The sequence below is a fragment of the Xenopus laevis genome, chromosome 2S (assembly GCF_017654675.1).
Source record: "Xenopus laevis strain J_2021 chromosome 2S, Xenopus_laevis_v10.1, whole genome shotgun sequence".
NCBI lineage: Eukaryota > Metazoa > Chordata > Amphibia > Anura > Pipidae > Xenopus > Xenopus laevis.
Window position 1 is genome coordinate 79615697 of NC_054374.1, and position 15044 is coordinate 79630740.

Genomic DNA, 15044 nt, shown 5'->3' on the forward strand with positions numbered 1-15044 from the left:
CCTTGACTGCAACTGCACTGACATGGCAAACTGGATTGCTTGGAACTGTGCACCCCAAACCACCATTGGCTTTTAGTGAAGCTGTGAGGGTGTCATTCCATCCAACCCAGTCTCAAGTCACACCAGAGCTGCAGCCGTACAATCTTGAAAGACACAATGTAAAAAGTGAACAGAGTGTTTTTATGCTATATGTAAGACTAGAGTTAAGATAACATGGCAGTCAACATTTTTGGCACTGGTATATAGTGAGAACAAGGGTTATTTATATGTTGGCTCTACCCTAAAAGAAGAAGGAAAGCTACAGAGGCAGTTTATTGCCAATAGATTAGTGCAGGCTAGAACACTATATTTAGTCTGTAGAATGCTTTACCATAACTGAGTAAACAGCTCTAGAAGTTCTCTCCACCATATTAGCTTGGTGTGATGTAACTTGCTGCCTGAGTCTCTCCCTGTTGGCTCATAGCTCTGGGCTCAGATTACTACTGTGAGAGGAGGAGGGAGGGAGAGAGGAGCAAACTGAGCATGCTCAAGCCCGTGCCCTGGAGGTTTAAGCTGAAAACAGGAAGTCTGATACAGAAGCCCATGTATACACAATAGAAGGAAAGAAATGTGGTGTTTCTTTTGACAGAGGACACAGAGCAGCATTACTTTGAGGTTTTACTGGTGTATTTATATAGACCTTTCTGATAAAGCTTACTTAGTTTTAACCTTTCCTTCTCCTTTAAGCTCTGATTGGCACTGTACTATTGGAAATGCCAAAACTGGGCACAGATATTTAGTATTTAATAAGATTTAATAAGATTCTACTATGTGCTATCTGAGTTCCCATACAAATGCCAATTAATTAATGACCCCGACAGTCTCTTTAATTATTGTCGGCTATTTGCGTCCAACTGAATTTAATTACTTCACGCTCAGGGTGCACCAAGACGTGTTAAATGATTAGAACATAAACTGTGCCATTCATTGAGCATGTCGTAATATTTACATTCTTTTGCTTTCCCTGACATAGTTGGAAGAAAAGTGCAATTAAAATGCTTTCCCCAAATCTGCAGAAATACAGATGATATAAGGATACTCTGTTATAAACCATCATATCTAATAGAATCTACTGTATTCTAAACAATTTATGTAAAGTATAACTCTGTCTATATGGATATTACATACAATTTCACATAAGAGTACATTAAGGAGCAGCAATTTTAACGAGAGAAGAAAAAAACACATTGCATAAGATGTTGATTGCATGGAAACTAAAGGTTCTCTTTTTTGTCAAAAGCATTTATTACAGGGAGGGGATCCGTTATCCAGAAAGCTCCAAATTACGGAAGGGCAGTTTCCCATGGACTCTATTTTAATCAGATTAAAATTAAGCCTTATTAGAGGCAAAACAATGCTATTGGGTTTATTTAATGTCTACATGGTTTTTAAGGAAATTTTAGACTATGGAGACAAAGGTGATCCAAATTATGGAAAATTATACCTGGAAAACCCCAGATCCTGAGAATTCTGGATAATAGGTCCCATACCTTTATAACTAATGTGGTGCTAACATTTTACTTTCACTGCTCCCCATCCTGTTTGCTCAAATTACTGCAACTATGGATGCATACAACTTCAGCCAATTAAAAACCTGAATGATTATGCCTGCTAACCAGCCTCTCACCTGGCTTCATAGGTTCAACAAACTGTGACATACTGTACATTCCATTTATTAGTCTTATGTTTGTTAAATTGTATGGCAAATAAGGATTACAGAGAGAGGGCAAACATGAAGAAATATATAAAAAGGAAAGACTTTATGGGAAACATTCAATTAAAATCGATATATTTTTTCAAATGGATACTATTTTTCTGAACCCTAGCTCTGTGCTTAAAGACTTTTCTGTGCATCTAAAAATGTTTCTCTAGAAATATTATACCCCTTTCACTGAGATGGCCAACTCTTAGGGGGTTATTTATTGAAGTTCGGATGCCAAAAACTCGAAAAACTCTATTTTTTTAAATTATAAAATCTGAATTTTTAGTGGAAAAAAAATGCCAATTTTGTTGAGATTTATGAAACCCCGAGGATGGAATATAAGTCAATGGGAGAGGTCCCTATCCTAAATTGAAGTTTCTGTAGTCTGCACTGGAATTAACCCGAACATCCAACTATTTTGGACTTTTTGGGGTAAAAATCCAAAAATAAGAGCGATTTTGGAAAAAAACGAATTCGGATTTTCGCTCGATTTTTTCACGTTTGTCCCTGATCCGATTAAATTGTGATTTTTTTAATAATAAATAAGATACAATTGTGGATTCTAGTTTCGTGTCACTTTTTTTGATGAAAATAATCAGATAAATTCAACTTTGATAAAAAAAAGGCCCTTAGTTTCAATTGAGAGAGATTTAACTTTGCACTTGGACTTGTGCAGAAAGAAATGGGGACAGGCTAGTTGAAAAGTGGAACAGGTTGTGTGAAAATTTGGCTCATTAACTTTCCAGAAGAACATTTTTCACCTTTTATATAAATCTTACCTATAACTTTGAGCTGGTCAAACAAGGCAAAATATCTTGTCGGTATCAAAAAAATAAAAAATTATGAAAAATAAATATTTAAGCTTTGTTAAACTGGCCAAACAGAACTGTATCTGTCAAGAACAAATTACATTTATGTGGCCAATACAGGTAGAAAACACAATTCAATACATACAAAAGGGCATATTTATTAAAGAGGTGCTGAATTGCACAAGTGCAGGCGCCTTTAGCAATTAATTTATTGTAATAAGTCCGCTACAGTTCACAAAAAGATAGCAAGGTTCTGATTGGTTACTATTGTCAACTACACTTTTGCACCTTTAGTAGTAAAGAAGCCCTAATGTGTGCTATGTTAACATATGCCAAAATGACTGCTACTTAGATACTTTGGTAGCAAACCTCTCGTGGGTTAGTGGTTTGGGGAATGATTTTTCGATATGCTGTGACTGATTGCATTTGAAAACTGTTAACATTTTGGTTCACATTAGCAGTACTGCATTGTAAGGCATGTACTAGAATAGCATGAAGCAAAATGTAAGTTACAGACTGAGAGATTATTGCCCAAAGATGCTAAAGTTCTCTGGCTCGTATCCATGAAAAGGACTAATACCGTTAGGGCAAAAAAGTGTTCTCTTTTGAAGACACTGACCATAGCAGCTCTGTGGTGGTTTTTATTGAATCGGTTAGGGCCTACTGAGAAAAATAATTCATGAAAAATTATGAGAGCAATAAAAATCCAACCTCACTATCAATCTTCTTTCTGATGGCCAAGGTCACTGACTTTAGCAGTCATCAGAGGATGATTTGTATGCACGCTGTTGCACTTGTCATCCCAATGCCTCTTTAAAACACAAATGTGTAAGCAATGCAGTTCTTGCATGCCCATAGGTAAAATCCTAACATACACTGTCCGTCAGTCTGTCTCTGTGTTCCTTCACAATACATGAGAGGATAATGTGCCGTATATGTGTGTGTGTATATTTCTATTTGCTGTACCTCTTGCCTTCAACTGCATTCATTTAGAAATTTAATAGGAATTATACCTATATCAGCAAGTTGCCTTTTTGTTCTCATGCTAGCCTAAAAATCCATGGTACCACCAACTCACTCTTTTTAAATAGATAATTGGTAAATGGGACTATGAGCCATTTAGTAGTGTGGGACTAAATCTATAGAATCCTGCAATGCATTTCTTACTCCACATTTATTAACTTCCAGTCTACATATTTCAGTTTTCTGGCGCAACAAGCCCAGGTCATTCATGAATGACATGCTTCCGTTTCATAGAGGACAAATGTTCCTCCTGGATCTGAGGGCAGCTGATAGAATTGCACCTGCTGTCAGTGAGAAACATTATATTTTGTATCTCTCCTTTAGGTGCTTGCAGAATGAAAACTCGCATACCAATCTTGGGTGTAGGGTGTAAGGCTGCACTCCCCCATCACACCGACGCGACACAGTCTTTTATGTGCTGCAGGGATCGGGTGGAGAAGCATGGAGGAAAAGCACTTTTTGGAATTTGTTCTTTGAAGAATAAAAATATTTATATTTATATATCTATATATATATATATTTCTCATATTCACTTCCTCCCAACTTTGCATGTATACGAGGTCAGTATAAAAGCACTTGTACTGTGTCCATAGAGGATGAGGTCCTCAGAGTTGGTATCTCTGGTGAGAGATGACCAGTTGCCAAGGCTACATTAGACTCTGGCAGACTGAGGCAGCTGGTAGTTGCCAGTCCACTGTTGACCTTGCCATTTTCTGGGACCCCGGGATCTTCTACTGTTTTCTCCTGAACCCAAAAGCCGGGCACACTTTGGATGGTGTGGGATAATGTGGTGGCAAGAAGGGGCACTGGTGTTGTCAGCTGCCCAGTGAAGGTGTGCAGGGCGAGGGAAGGACAGAACAGAGACTCCAAGTAGACCCAGTTCACTGTAATAAAATATTCAAATATATATGTATTTCATTATCAAAATAGAAATGTATATAAGATATGTAATGCATGCAATGCCTTTTACATGTATGTAATGCAACAGATTCCACTAGTTCAATAAAAAAAAAAAAACGCCCAACACATATTTTGCTACAACAGGCCAGGCCAACAATTAACTAGCACTGCAGTATACAAGTTAGGAAGGGTCCGATATCCCTGCACATAAGCATGTGAGACATATTGATATAATTGTATATCTATAGAAATAAGTCAAATCAACTGGACTTGCTGTGTTTTTCTTGAAGACGTTTCACCAGTGATCCAACTGGTTTCTCAATTCAGAATAACTTGTACATAGGATCCGGCTTCGCTATATATCAACTGGAATGTTGCTCCAATCAGCATAATCTGTTTATCATAATCCACAATGATGTCATTAAATTAGGTGTTGATTGTATTAGCAAGATTGGAGCTTTGATGTGTTATTAACCTTCCAGGGAGAGGTTCCAAAACAGCATTGTACGTGGCAGACAATAGATGTCGCACCCCCGCCTCTATTCAAACTTGGTTTTTCAGTTTTTACATATATGGCTTTTTTAACACCTCTTTTGAACCAGTCACTCTCCCGGTCTAGAATCTGGACTTGGCAGTCTTCAAATGTGTCTCCTTTTTCTTTTAGATGTAGGTACACGGCTGAATTCTGACCAGAGGAGCTGGCTCTTCTGTGCTGCGCCATAAGCTGGTGTAACTGTTGTTTGGTTTCCCCCACATATAAATCAGAGCACTCCTCACTGCACTGCATATACAATATTACTCTTCTTGTGCTTTGGGATTGGGTCCTTTGGGTGAACTAGTTGCTGCCTCAGTGTGTTGCTGGGTTTAAAGCAGATAGGGATGTGGTGTTTATTACAAATCTTTCTAAGTTTTTCTGACACCCCAGCTACATATGGGAGGACTAAGTTCTTTCTCCTGTCCTGTTTTCCACCTTCACCGGTAGTCTTGGGGTTATTGCATCTTTTTCTACTGGTTTTCACAAAAGCCCAATCTGGATACCCACACGTCTTCAGGGCCCCTCTGAGATGTTCCATCTCTTTCAACTTAGCCTCTGTGCTGGTGGGGATCTTGCCTGTTCTGTGATGTAGAGTTTTGATAACCCCCAGTTTTTGATCTAGTGGCTGGTCGGAGTCAAACAGCAGGTACTGGTATGTGTGGGTAGGTTTCCTGTTGACCTCTATTTCCAGCTTTCCACCATCTCTGACTATAAACCAAACAGTCCAAGAAAGCAGTTGAATGACTGGTGAAATGTCTTCAAGAAAAACACAGCAAGTCCAGTTGATTTGACTTATTTCTATAGATATACCATGACCTGGATGAATGAGAACTTTCATAAAAATATTGATATCATTGCATTATTATACGTTGTCTTTTCCTTTTTCCTTCTGTTCAGTATATAGTATAATTTCTGATCCATCTGTGTTCATCTTTAATTGTGACTATATGTTCATAATGTACCATGTAGGGATGTAGCGAACGTCGGAAAAAAAGTTCGCGAACATATTCGCGAACTTGCGCAAAAATGCGAGCGGTTCGCGAACCCCATAGACTTCAATGGGAAGGCGAACTTTAACATCTAAAAAAGACATTTCTGGCCAGAAAAATGATTTTAAAGTTGTTTAAAGGGTGCAACGACCTGGACAGTGGCATGCCAGAGGGGGATCAAGGGCAAAAATGTATCTGAAAAATCTGCCTGTGTGTGCTTGGAAGAGATAGTGTAGGGGGAGAGCTGTTAGTGATTTCAGGGACAGATGATAGTAAGTTTGTTGGCTAGTAATCTGCTTGATACTGCTCTGTATTGGAGGGACAGAAGTCTGCAGGGATTTGAGGGACATTTTAGCTTAGGTAGCTTTGCTGGCTAGTAATCTACTGTTCTCTTTAAACAACTGCCATACGTTGACCTTGTAGGCATTGTTTGCCCAGTTTTTTTGGACGCAGCCACTGAAGCACAGTTGCCACAAAAAATATGCCATATAAATGCTGAAAATAGTCATTTTTCGCCATACGTTGACCTTGTAGACATTGTTTGCCCAGTTTTTTTGGTTGCAGCCACTGAAGCACAGTTGCCAGAAAAAATATGCCATATAAATGCTGAAAATAGTCATTTTTTGCCATACGTTGACCTTGTAGGCATTGTTTGCCCAGTTTTTTTGGTCGCAGCCACTGAAGCACAGTTGCCAGAAAAAATATGCCATATAAATGCTGAAAATAGTAATTTTTCGCCATACGTTGACCTTGTAGACATTGTTTGCCCAGTTTTTTTGGTTGCAGCCACTGAAGCACAGTTGCCAGAAAAAATATGCCATATAAATGCTGAAAATAGTCATTTTTTGCCATACGTTGACCTTGTAGGCATTGTTTGCCAAGTTTTTTTGGTCGCAGCCACTGAAGCACAGTTGCCAGAAAAAATATGCCATATAAATGCTGAAAATAGTAATTTTTTGCCATATACGTTGAGTCAACGTATGGCAAAAAATGACTATTTTCAGCATTTATATGGCATATTTTTTCTGGCCTCTGTGCTTCAGTGGCTGCGGCCAAAAAACTGGGCAAACAATGCCTAAAAGGTCAACTTATACACTACTACAGCGATGGATACGGATTACGTAAAATATATTATGGCTGCTTGAAAAAAGTCACTCCGGTGTTTTTTCTGGAGACGGTAATATTATGGATATTTAGACAGAATGTGAACAAGGTCACACAGCTAGATGGCAGTTGGTTGAATAACACACTGGGCAAAAAATGCCTACAGGGCAAATAATGCCTAAAAGGTCAACTTATACACTACTACAGCGGTAGTAAAATAAAAAAAAGTAAAATAAAAAAAAAATGAATATTAAAAAAAAAAAATTAAAGTTGGTGCTGCTGAACTACTAGGAGCAGCAGATTAGCACACCAGTCCCACTCCCCAACACTGCTAGACTAATAGCACTGGGCTCTTATAGTAGTAGTAGTAGTAGTAGTAAAACAACAAAAAAATAAATAAAAGCAGTCCTTACAAGGACTACTGTTATTGCAGCAGTCAGCAGATGAGATCAGAAGCAGGACAGCTGCCCACTGCAGCTACATACAGAGCACTGCAGTAGAAGGTAGATTACTAGCCAGCAAAGCTACCTAAGCTTAAATGTCCCTCAAACCCCTGCAGACTTCTGTCCCTCCAATAACAGAGCAGTATCAAAACGATTACTAGCCAGCAAACTTTCAACTGTCCCTGAAATCACTAACAGGCAGCAGCTCTCTCCCTACACTATCTCTTCAGCACACACAGGCAGAGTGAAAAAACGCTGCAGGGCTTCGGTTTTTATAGGGAAGGGGAGTGGTCCAGGGGAGAGCTTCCTGATTGGCTGCCATGTACCTGCTGGTCTGGGGTGAGAGGGCAAAAAAAAGCGCCAACAATGGCGAACCCAAAATGGCGAACGTCGCGCGACGTTCGCGAACTTCCGGCGAGCGCGAACACCCGATGTTCGCGCGAACAAGTTCGCCGGCGAACAGTTCGCGCCATCTCTAGTACCATGGTTAGTGATGAGTGCATTTTTTAGCCCTGTATAGTTTTCTATATATAAATAGAATTTCTGAGTTTGCTGGGGAAAGGTTTTGCAGAATCGTGCCAAAAATTTGTCATGCGGTAAGTTTCACATGTGACAAAAATTTTGCTCAGAAGACAAAAATGTTGCCCATAGGCTCTAATGCATTTTGCTACAAGACAGTTGGAGCGACAAAAATGTCACCCATAGACTTTAATGGGTTTAGCGAATTCTTCTGGCAAACAGGACAGATTCACTCATCACTATCCATGGTTACAGAAACATGAAAAATAATAAAAACAACATAACAAATGCTTTAAAAGGAAAAAAAAAATCTTTGGTTGCAAAGCAGATCCAAAGTTAATCAGGGCCCTCTAAAGTTATAAAGCATTTTCCAGTGCTTTTCCTTCAATAAGTTTATAACTCAATATAACATAGAATTCAGTTCATACCTGCTGAGAGGCAAGTGCTATACTGCAGTGCACACTGTGCTGACCGTGAATTCCGTCTCATTGGCTACAATTTCTGTTGGCTGCACATTCCTTTCATACATGGGATTCTCAAAAGTGGCCCGACCATTTGTGTTTTCATGACCAGCAAAGCCATTGAATGGTACCTTAGGTCTTCTTTTGGGAGAATTAAAAACGGAGTTATTCATGTTAGATTGGATGGATCACATAAAAATACTTTGGTTAAGCGCTATAGTGCTGACAGACTTTATAAGAGTGACTGAGGCAGGCTATTTCAAATAATAAAAATGAAAATGTGTTTATGGCTTAATGGTAGCACTGTAGATATGTCATCAAGGTATTTTAATTATTTTAACACACATATGTTTTAAGAACATTTTTACATTAAAATAGCCATAATGACAAATCCCGAGAAAAGCAGCTTTGTTTTAGTTTGCCATTGTGTTACTTTTCTGTTTCAACATCTGTTTCTTGGATTGTCTTTCTAATTTAACACCACCAAATGTGGGCCACATTATCATAATTATGACTTAAACACTTTTTCTTAATTTCCTGGTAATTCCCCACAGTCTCTGGGTTTATGGCACAGTTCACCCCATGCATATCATTTTTGGTTAGACTCATTAGATCACTCTTCTCATGAACAATTCAAGCCAGTGGGAGTCTTACCTGTGTTTGTAGAGATAAAGTACAAAACCAGCAATGATCAAGGCTATGAAAGGCACAAGGATAGCAGCTGCCACTGAACTGCTATTGGATGGAAAGTGTCCTATTGTGTCTGGATCATTTCCCAAGAGTCTTAGATCTGCAAGTTGGAAAGAACAGGATTAGTGTATAATGAGCATCTGACCTATATTTAGTTTTGGGAGTAAAGCAAATAAGGTTTGACTGGAGCTTACATTAGTAGCCAAGCATGGAGCAAATTAAGGTTTTTGGATGACCTTTAAAAATCTTAGACAGTAGTCATATAGGTATTTAATTTTAATAAAAATCCTGTCTGGATTCTAGGGCCAGTAGCTCTCTCATCCAGAAGTTGGACTGACTGCATTGTATCATATTATGTTATATCCACCTTGTTAATGGTAAAATAAAGGTTTCCTTCAGCACTAGCTATTTTGTTAGCTGTGCTTTGACTTTATTTTAAATATTTATATGAAATACACAGATGCATTGGTAGCCCCAGTTTTATATAGGGCCCACGTATCAAAATATACCCAAGTGAGCATATATATCAGCTGACTAGCATTAACCAAAGCCAATTTCCTAGTAACCTTGTAAATGACCATGGGGTCAACAGATGAAATTTAGACCAATGAGAAAACATTTCTCCTATTGTAAATACATACATAAAGCAACGTATTTCATTGTTAAGCAATGAAGTGCAGAGTGAATGATCATTTTAATACCATGACATGCTGAGAATTAAATTAACCTGCAGGGAGGTACTATTAAATGCACCGTGGTGTTATTAATTTGATTAGGATTCTATAACAAGCTGCAAAATATACAGAATACACAGCTGTATTGGGTCTTGGGTATTGGGTTTCTGTTACGGCATAAAAGAACTTAATTATGTCCTGGAAAGAACATTTCAATTTATTATTTTCAACACAGGGATTTTAAAATATAAGAATAATACAGCAACTAAATCATTGCATAGTAGAGCTGCTGCTAAATTCCAGAGCTCTATGATCTTTTCTATCTCCATGATTAGAATGTTGATGGACTATGGCATACAATTGAATGTTCTTCTCATGTGGCACATGAGATGATTCATGGAGTATGGAATACTGGGAGTTTGGTTCAGTAGTTGGTGGAGATCAGGGAGAAGGTGTGGATCATTGTTCATAGAATGCAGATGATGGTGCGTTTTACCTAGCCGCTGTAACCCAAATTGCCCAAATCCTTTCCCACGCACAAAGCCTTGATACACATATGTTCCACCAGGGGACTCAGAGGACACCTTTAAAGACAATAAAACTGGTGTTGGAAGTAATATTGCAAGCATGTTGACAAAAAAAAGTTAAGCCTAAACAGAAAAACTGTATGTCTAGCAGTAATTTTATTTTATAGGTGACATATTCTCTGTTTTAAAATATAACATTGGATATTCCTTAGAATTCTATCTAGGAAAACCTTTATATAGTCACAGATCTGCTCTATAACTGTAAATATAGGGCATGTACATTGATTAAAAACGCCAAGGAAAAACTTAATTTGATTGCGAAGGTTGTAAAACTGCAGTATTAAACATATTTTTATGTGTTCCAGATGTAATATCCACTTTTGTTTTTTTATGATTTTTTTTTTCAAAAAGGGAAATAATGTTTTGCCCCAGAAATGAATATTAGGAAATGGTCACTGACTACAAAAAAAGTAAATAAAGGCAAGAGTACAAAACATGGTAATGGGCACGACACCTGCAACAAACACTCAGGAAATCAAGTAATTAATCTTACATCAACATTTAGTTCTGTCTAGGATAGTCACTTTCTGAATCTGTGTATATAGACATGGATAACATGTGTGTTTAGGATTTATATTCTACCAGGGTACTTTAAGATGTTCATCAAGTATTTCTGTCTCTTAGATTCCAGGATAAACCAACTGTTGGAACTTACATGGCCATCCAGTGCCCAACTGTCTTTCTTGAACTTGTCCATAAAAATATCAGCTGGTCCGCGAACCTGATGCGCTTGGAGAAGCAAATGAAAATCTTCTTTCTTGTAAATACCTGCAATTAAGAAAGTGAATTTAAGAGACACCATACGGAATGTGTTTAATAAAAAAGATTTTTATTTAAGCATGCCTAAAATACCTCTGTGACTTCCATAAAGTATGTAGCTCAACAGCACCACCACAAAACATGATGTTACATAGGACAATAGAAAGAGTATCTTGCTTCAAAACTATTCAAAAAGCTTGTTACTGTTACTCCATGGCACTCATAGCCCATATTGACACTACCTAAAATCCTAATGGCAGCTCAATATATATATATATATATGAACAAATTTCTTAAACATGGCTACTAAAAAGGATGTAAACATGATACAACACAATATAATTGTTTGCAATCAATGAGGATTTATGTTAATATCAAGTTTAAACAGGACACTATAGGAAATTACATTCTGATATTTCAGTTCTCAGAAAAGGGTCCAATTCAATTGAAGGTCAAGTGATTTCAAACTTGAAAACAAATATTTATGACATAAAAAAATCTTTTAATATTACTCTACTTTAGCAGTGGCTAAACAGCATCACTCCAGGATTTAATGAACTATAACTAGCAGTGTCTCCAAAGAAAGGTATGCCAAGGAAAGATACTGGTTGTTGAAAAGCAACCACACTGCACATAAATGCTTACCTGACACTTGCAGCTCCACTCCGCTATGATCAATCATGGTGGCGTTGACTTTACTGCTCCCAGTCTCAAAGCTGGTTACTGTGAGCATGGCAGGCTGCTTCCTTCCCTGATACTCATATGATCCTTTCCACAGGGAGTTCTTGGCAAAAACATCTACAGGAACTGCAAAGGCAGAGCAAGGTCAACACTACAAAACTCATGTCCTTATGTAAATGAAAACACTGATGGCTCCCTTGGAGACTATTCTAGCTCACAAAAGAGCATTTAGTATACTACCCATGAAGACTGTTATCCTTTCATTACAAAATGCATCCTTACATTCTTTTTCTTAAACCCTTAAAAAGAGTGTATATGGCACATCCAGTTATATTGAAACAGTGAAGCAGACAAAAGAGCAATTTAACACTGCCTTATATTGTAAGCAAAGCCTTTAGCCATCATTCATAAAAATGGTCCTTACCAGATATTTTTGGGATGGGAGGCTCTTTAGCTGGAAATATTGGTCTGCCACTGGGTCTGATATCAGCTAAATCGGAAAGGGTGAAAATATGTTAAGCATTGTCACGGTACAGTGTATTTTTATAACCCTGTAATCATCAATAAATCCACTCAATAAAGACACATCCTCACTCATTTATAATTTCTCATTAAAACACCAATCAATAATGAATGAATGATGCAGTTAATATAACTGTAAAACTGCTAAATGCTTAAAAGGCACAGAGATACCTCCTTACCCAGACACAATGGAGGCTTTCCTGTCCAGCTTCCATCCACTCTGCATGTGCGATGCTCAGAGCCACCTGTCAGATAGAAGCCAGCCTGGCAGGAATAAATCAGTGTGTAGCCCAGGGAAGGCAAGTCAAGGGCTCCTACATTGGCATGAGAGGGAGTCTCTGGCTGTCGACAGTGGTGAGCTATGCAATAGAAACAAATATTGAAATTAGAAATGGTTATAAGGATTCTTTTCAAGAAGTCTCATGACTACCGTATAAGGCTCTCGTCTAAGACCAAGATTTAAGCCTTTGATGCCAATTTATTTTGCTGCGACCCACTATTTGAGATACCTGCTTTGTCCAAAATGCCTCTCTCCTTTTCATCTCTTTTTTTTCACTTTACCTCCTTTCTAGCCCTTCTAGCAGCTCACTACCCCCTCCTTCAATTACAAGTAATCTCTACTTCATCACACCCATAGCCAATTATCCTACCTATAACCCTCTACTAACATACTAATTATATTGATATTACCTGGGTTTTCCTTTGGCTACTATCAAAGCTTGATATGTATACTTTGATTTGTTATGTCTGATGTTTACCAGGTTAAACCCAATAAGAATTATTTGAAAAAAATGTATACCAAATGTATACCAGCAATAGACCCCCAAACTGTTCTTGGATCTGCACCAAGGGACTCTATGGCTGTTGCTGACTTACAGTTCCATATTTAATGACTTGTTATGACTAGTGGGTCATACTAGGAACTGTAGAGCAAATGCAGGTGACAGATTGATTAGTTTGTACACACTGATCAAGTTCTGAAATCCCAAGAAAGTTTATCACTTAAGGGGTTATTTATTTAAGTCCGAATGCCAAAAAAATTGATTTTTTTTTAACTATAAAATTTGAATTTTTAGTGGAAAAAAACCCCTAAAATTTTTCAAGATTTATTATAGGAGGATAGAAAAAATCTGAATCCTAAAATCCGGCATCTCAGATCTACTGAGATTGTATATCAGTCAATGGGAGATGTCCCTATCCTATTTGGAAGTCTGCGCTGGAATTGGCCTGGAAGTCTGACTATTTTGGACATTTTTGGGCAAAAAATTTTTGCATTTCTGGAAAAAATCTGAAAAAAATCATACAATTTGAATTTTCACTCTATTTTTTATTTGTTTGTCACCGATCCGATTAAATCTTGCTTTTTTAATAATAAATAAGGTCCAATTGTAGATTCTAGTTTGGTCTGACTTTTTTCATTAAAATAATCTGAAAATTTTGGACTTTGATGAATAAGGCCCTTAGTGTGGAGAAGAGACTTTGCAGATACCAAGAACAGTCTGAGCTGACAGTGAGAAGACAGACAAGAATATTGCCTTTTATTTTAGTCAGTAGGAACTTTTTAACCTTTGTGAGTAATTGTTATGACCTTCGATTGTGGATTTGTTTATTACAGTGGCAGGATTATTGAGAGGGATTTGCATATGTCACAATATCCATGCCATTTAAGTAGCTGCAAAAGGAGGGACCTTTCTATTTGGCTTCTATCATAGGGCAGTGAGGTTGAAGGTGGCACATTTCCCAGTGAATGAAGCTTAGCCCTTACCATGGCAGTATTACAGTAATTATCACAGCTACAGTATGGGACCTGTTTTAAGAATGCTCAGGACCTAGGGCTTTCCGGAAAACAAATCTTTCTGTAATTTAGATCCTCATACCTTCTCTACTAGAAAACATGTAAACATTAAACTGTTCTGCTTCCAATAAGGATTAATTATATCTTAGTTTGGATCAAGTACAAGGTACTGTTTTATTACTATTACAGAGAAAACTGAAATAATTTTTTACAAATTTGGATTATTTGGATAAAATGGAGTGTATGAGAGACATCCTTTCTGTAATTTGGAGCTTTCTTGATAACGGGTTTTTGGATAATCAAGCCCATACCTTTATAAATTATCACAGTATTAGACAATGCAGGCGAAAAGCTAAGCACTATTCAGTGAAAAGCTATAGGCTATAATAATTATATGTGACTGAACATATCCTCTATTAAAGAATGTTGAGTTCATAGATCATAGTTCACTTGCAAAAGTTTTAAGGCTCAGTCAAATGCATTGCTCTCCATATTTATTTTCTACAGTGTAAGCTTTTCCTTCTTTTGCAGCATCACAGCATCTCCCGGCTAACGATTTTACTAATGAAGGTTTCCTTTGTATATCTTAAATAAAATGTGTTTTTTTGGTTTTGTCTTTAGTGGAACTGTTTTTAAGCTTTACATTACAATTATATTTGCAGAAAACATTAACCCTGACAAAAATTTAAACAGTGTTAATTAAAACAGGTGTGCCCAGCGTGTTGACTATGATAATAGAAGAAGCATTGGTTAGAATATTTTGAGAAGCACTGCCCTGCATCATGCACAATGTTGCAGTAGGTTTTAGGACC

At 37.5% G+C, this 15044-nt stretch overlaps 1 protein-coding gene across 2 annotated transcripts in view; it reads right to left on the reverse strand.

Moving 5' to 3' along the window:
• Nucleotides 1-2687: 2687 nt before the first annotated feature.
• The window catches only part of LOC108709590 (CUB and sushi domain-containing protein 2), a 599445-nt gene continuing 587088 nt past the window's right edge, over nucleotides 2688-15044 (reverse strand). For both annotated transcript variants that reach the window (XM_018249580.2, XM_041584029.1), the window contains 8 exons: nucleotides 12617-12796; nucleotides 12340-12405; nucleotides 11880-12041; nucleotides 11131-11243; nucleotides 10385-10472; nucleotides 9179-9314; nucleotides 8492-8665; nucleotides 2688-4457 (listed from right to left, as the gene is read on the reverse strand). In XM_018249580.2, the coding sequence (XP_018105069.2) occupies nucleotides 8509-8665; nucleotides 9179-9314; nucleotides 10385-10472; nucleotides 11131-11243; nucleotides 11880-12041; nucleotides 12340-12405; nucleotides 12617-12796 (902 nt within the window). In that variant the 3' untranslated portion in view covers nucleotides 2688-4457; nucleotides 8492-8508. The remainder of the gene's footprint in view (nucleotides 4458-8491; nucleotides 8666-9178; nucleotides 9315-10384; nucleotides 10473-11130; nucleotides 11244-11879; nucleotides 12042-12339; nucleotides 12406-12616; nucleotides 12797-15044) is intronic.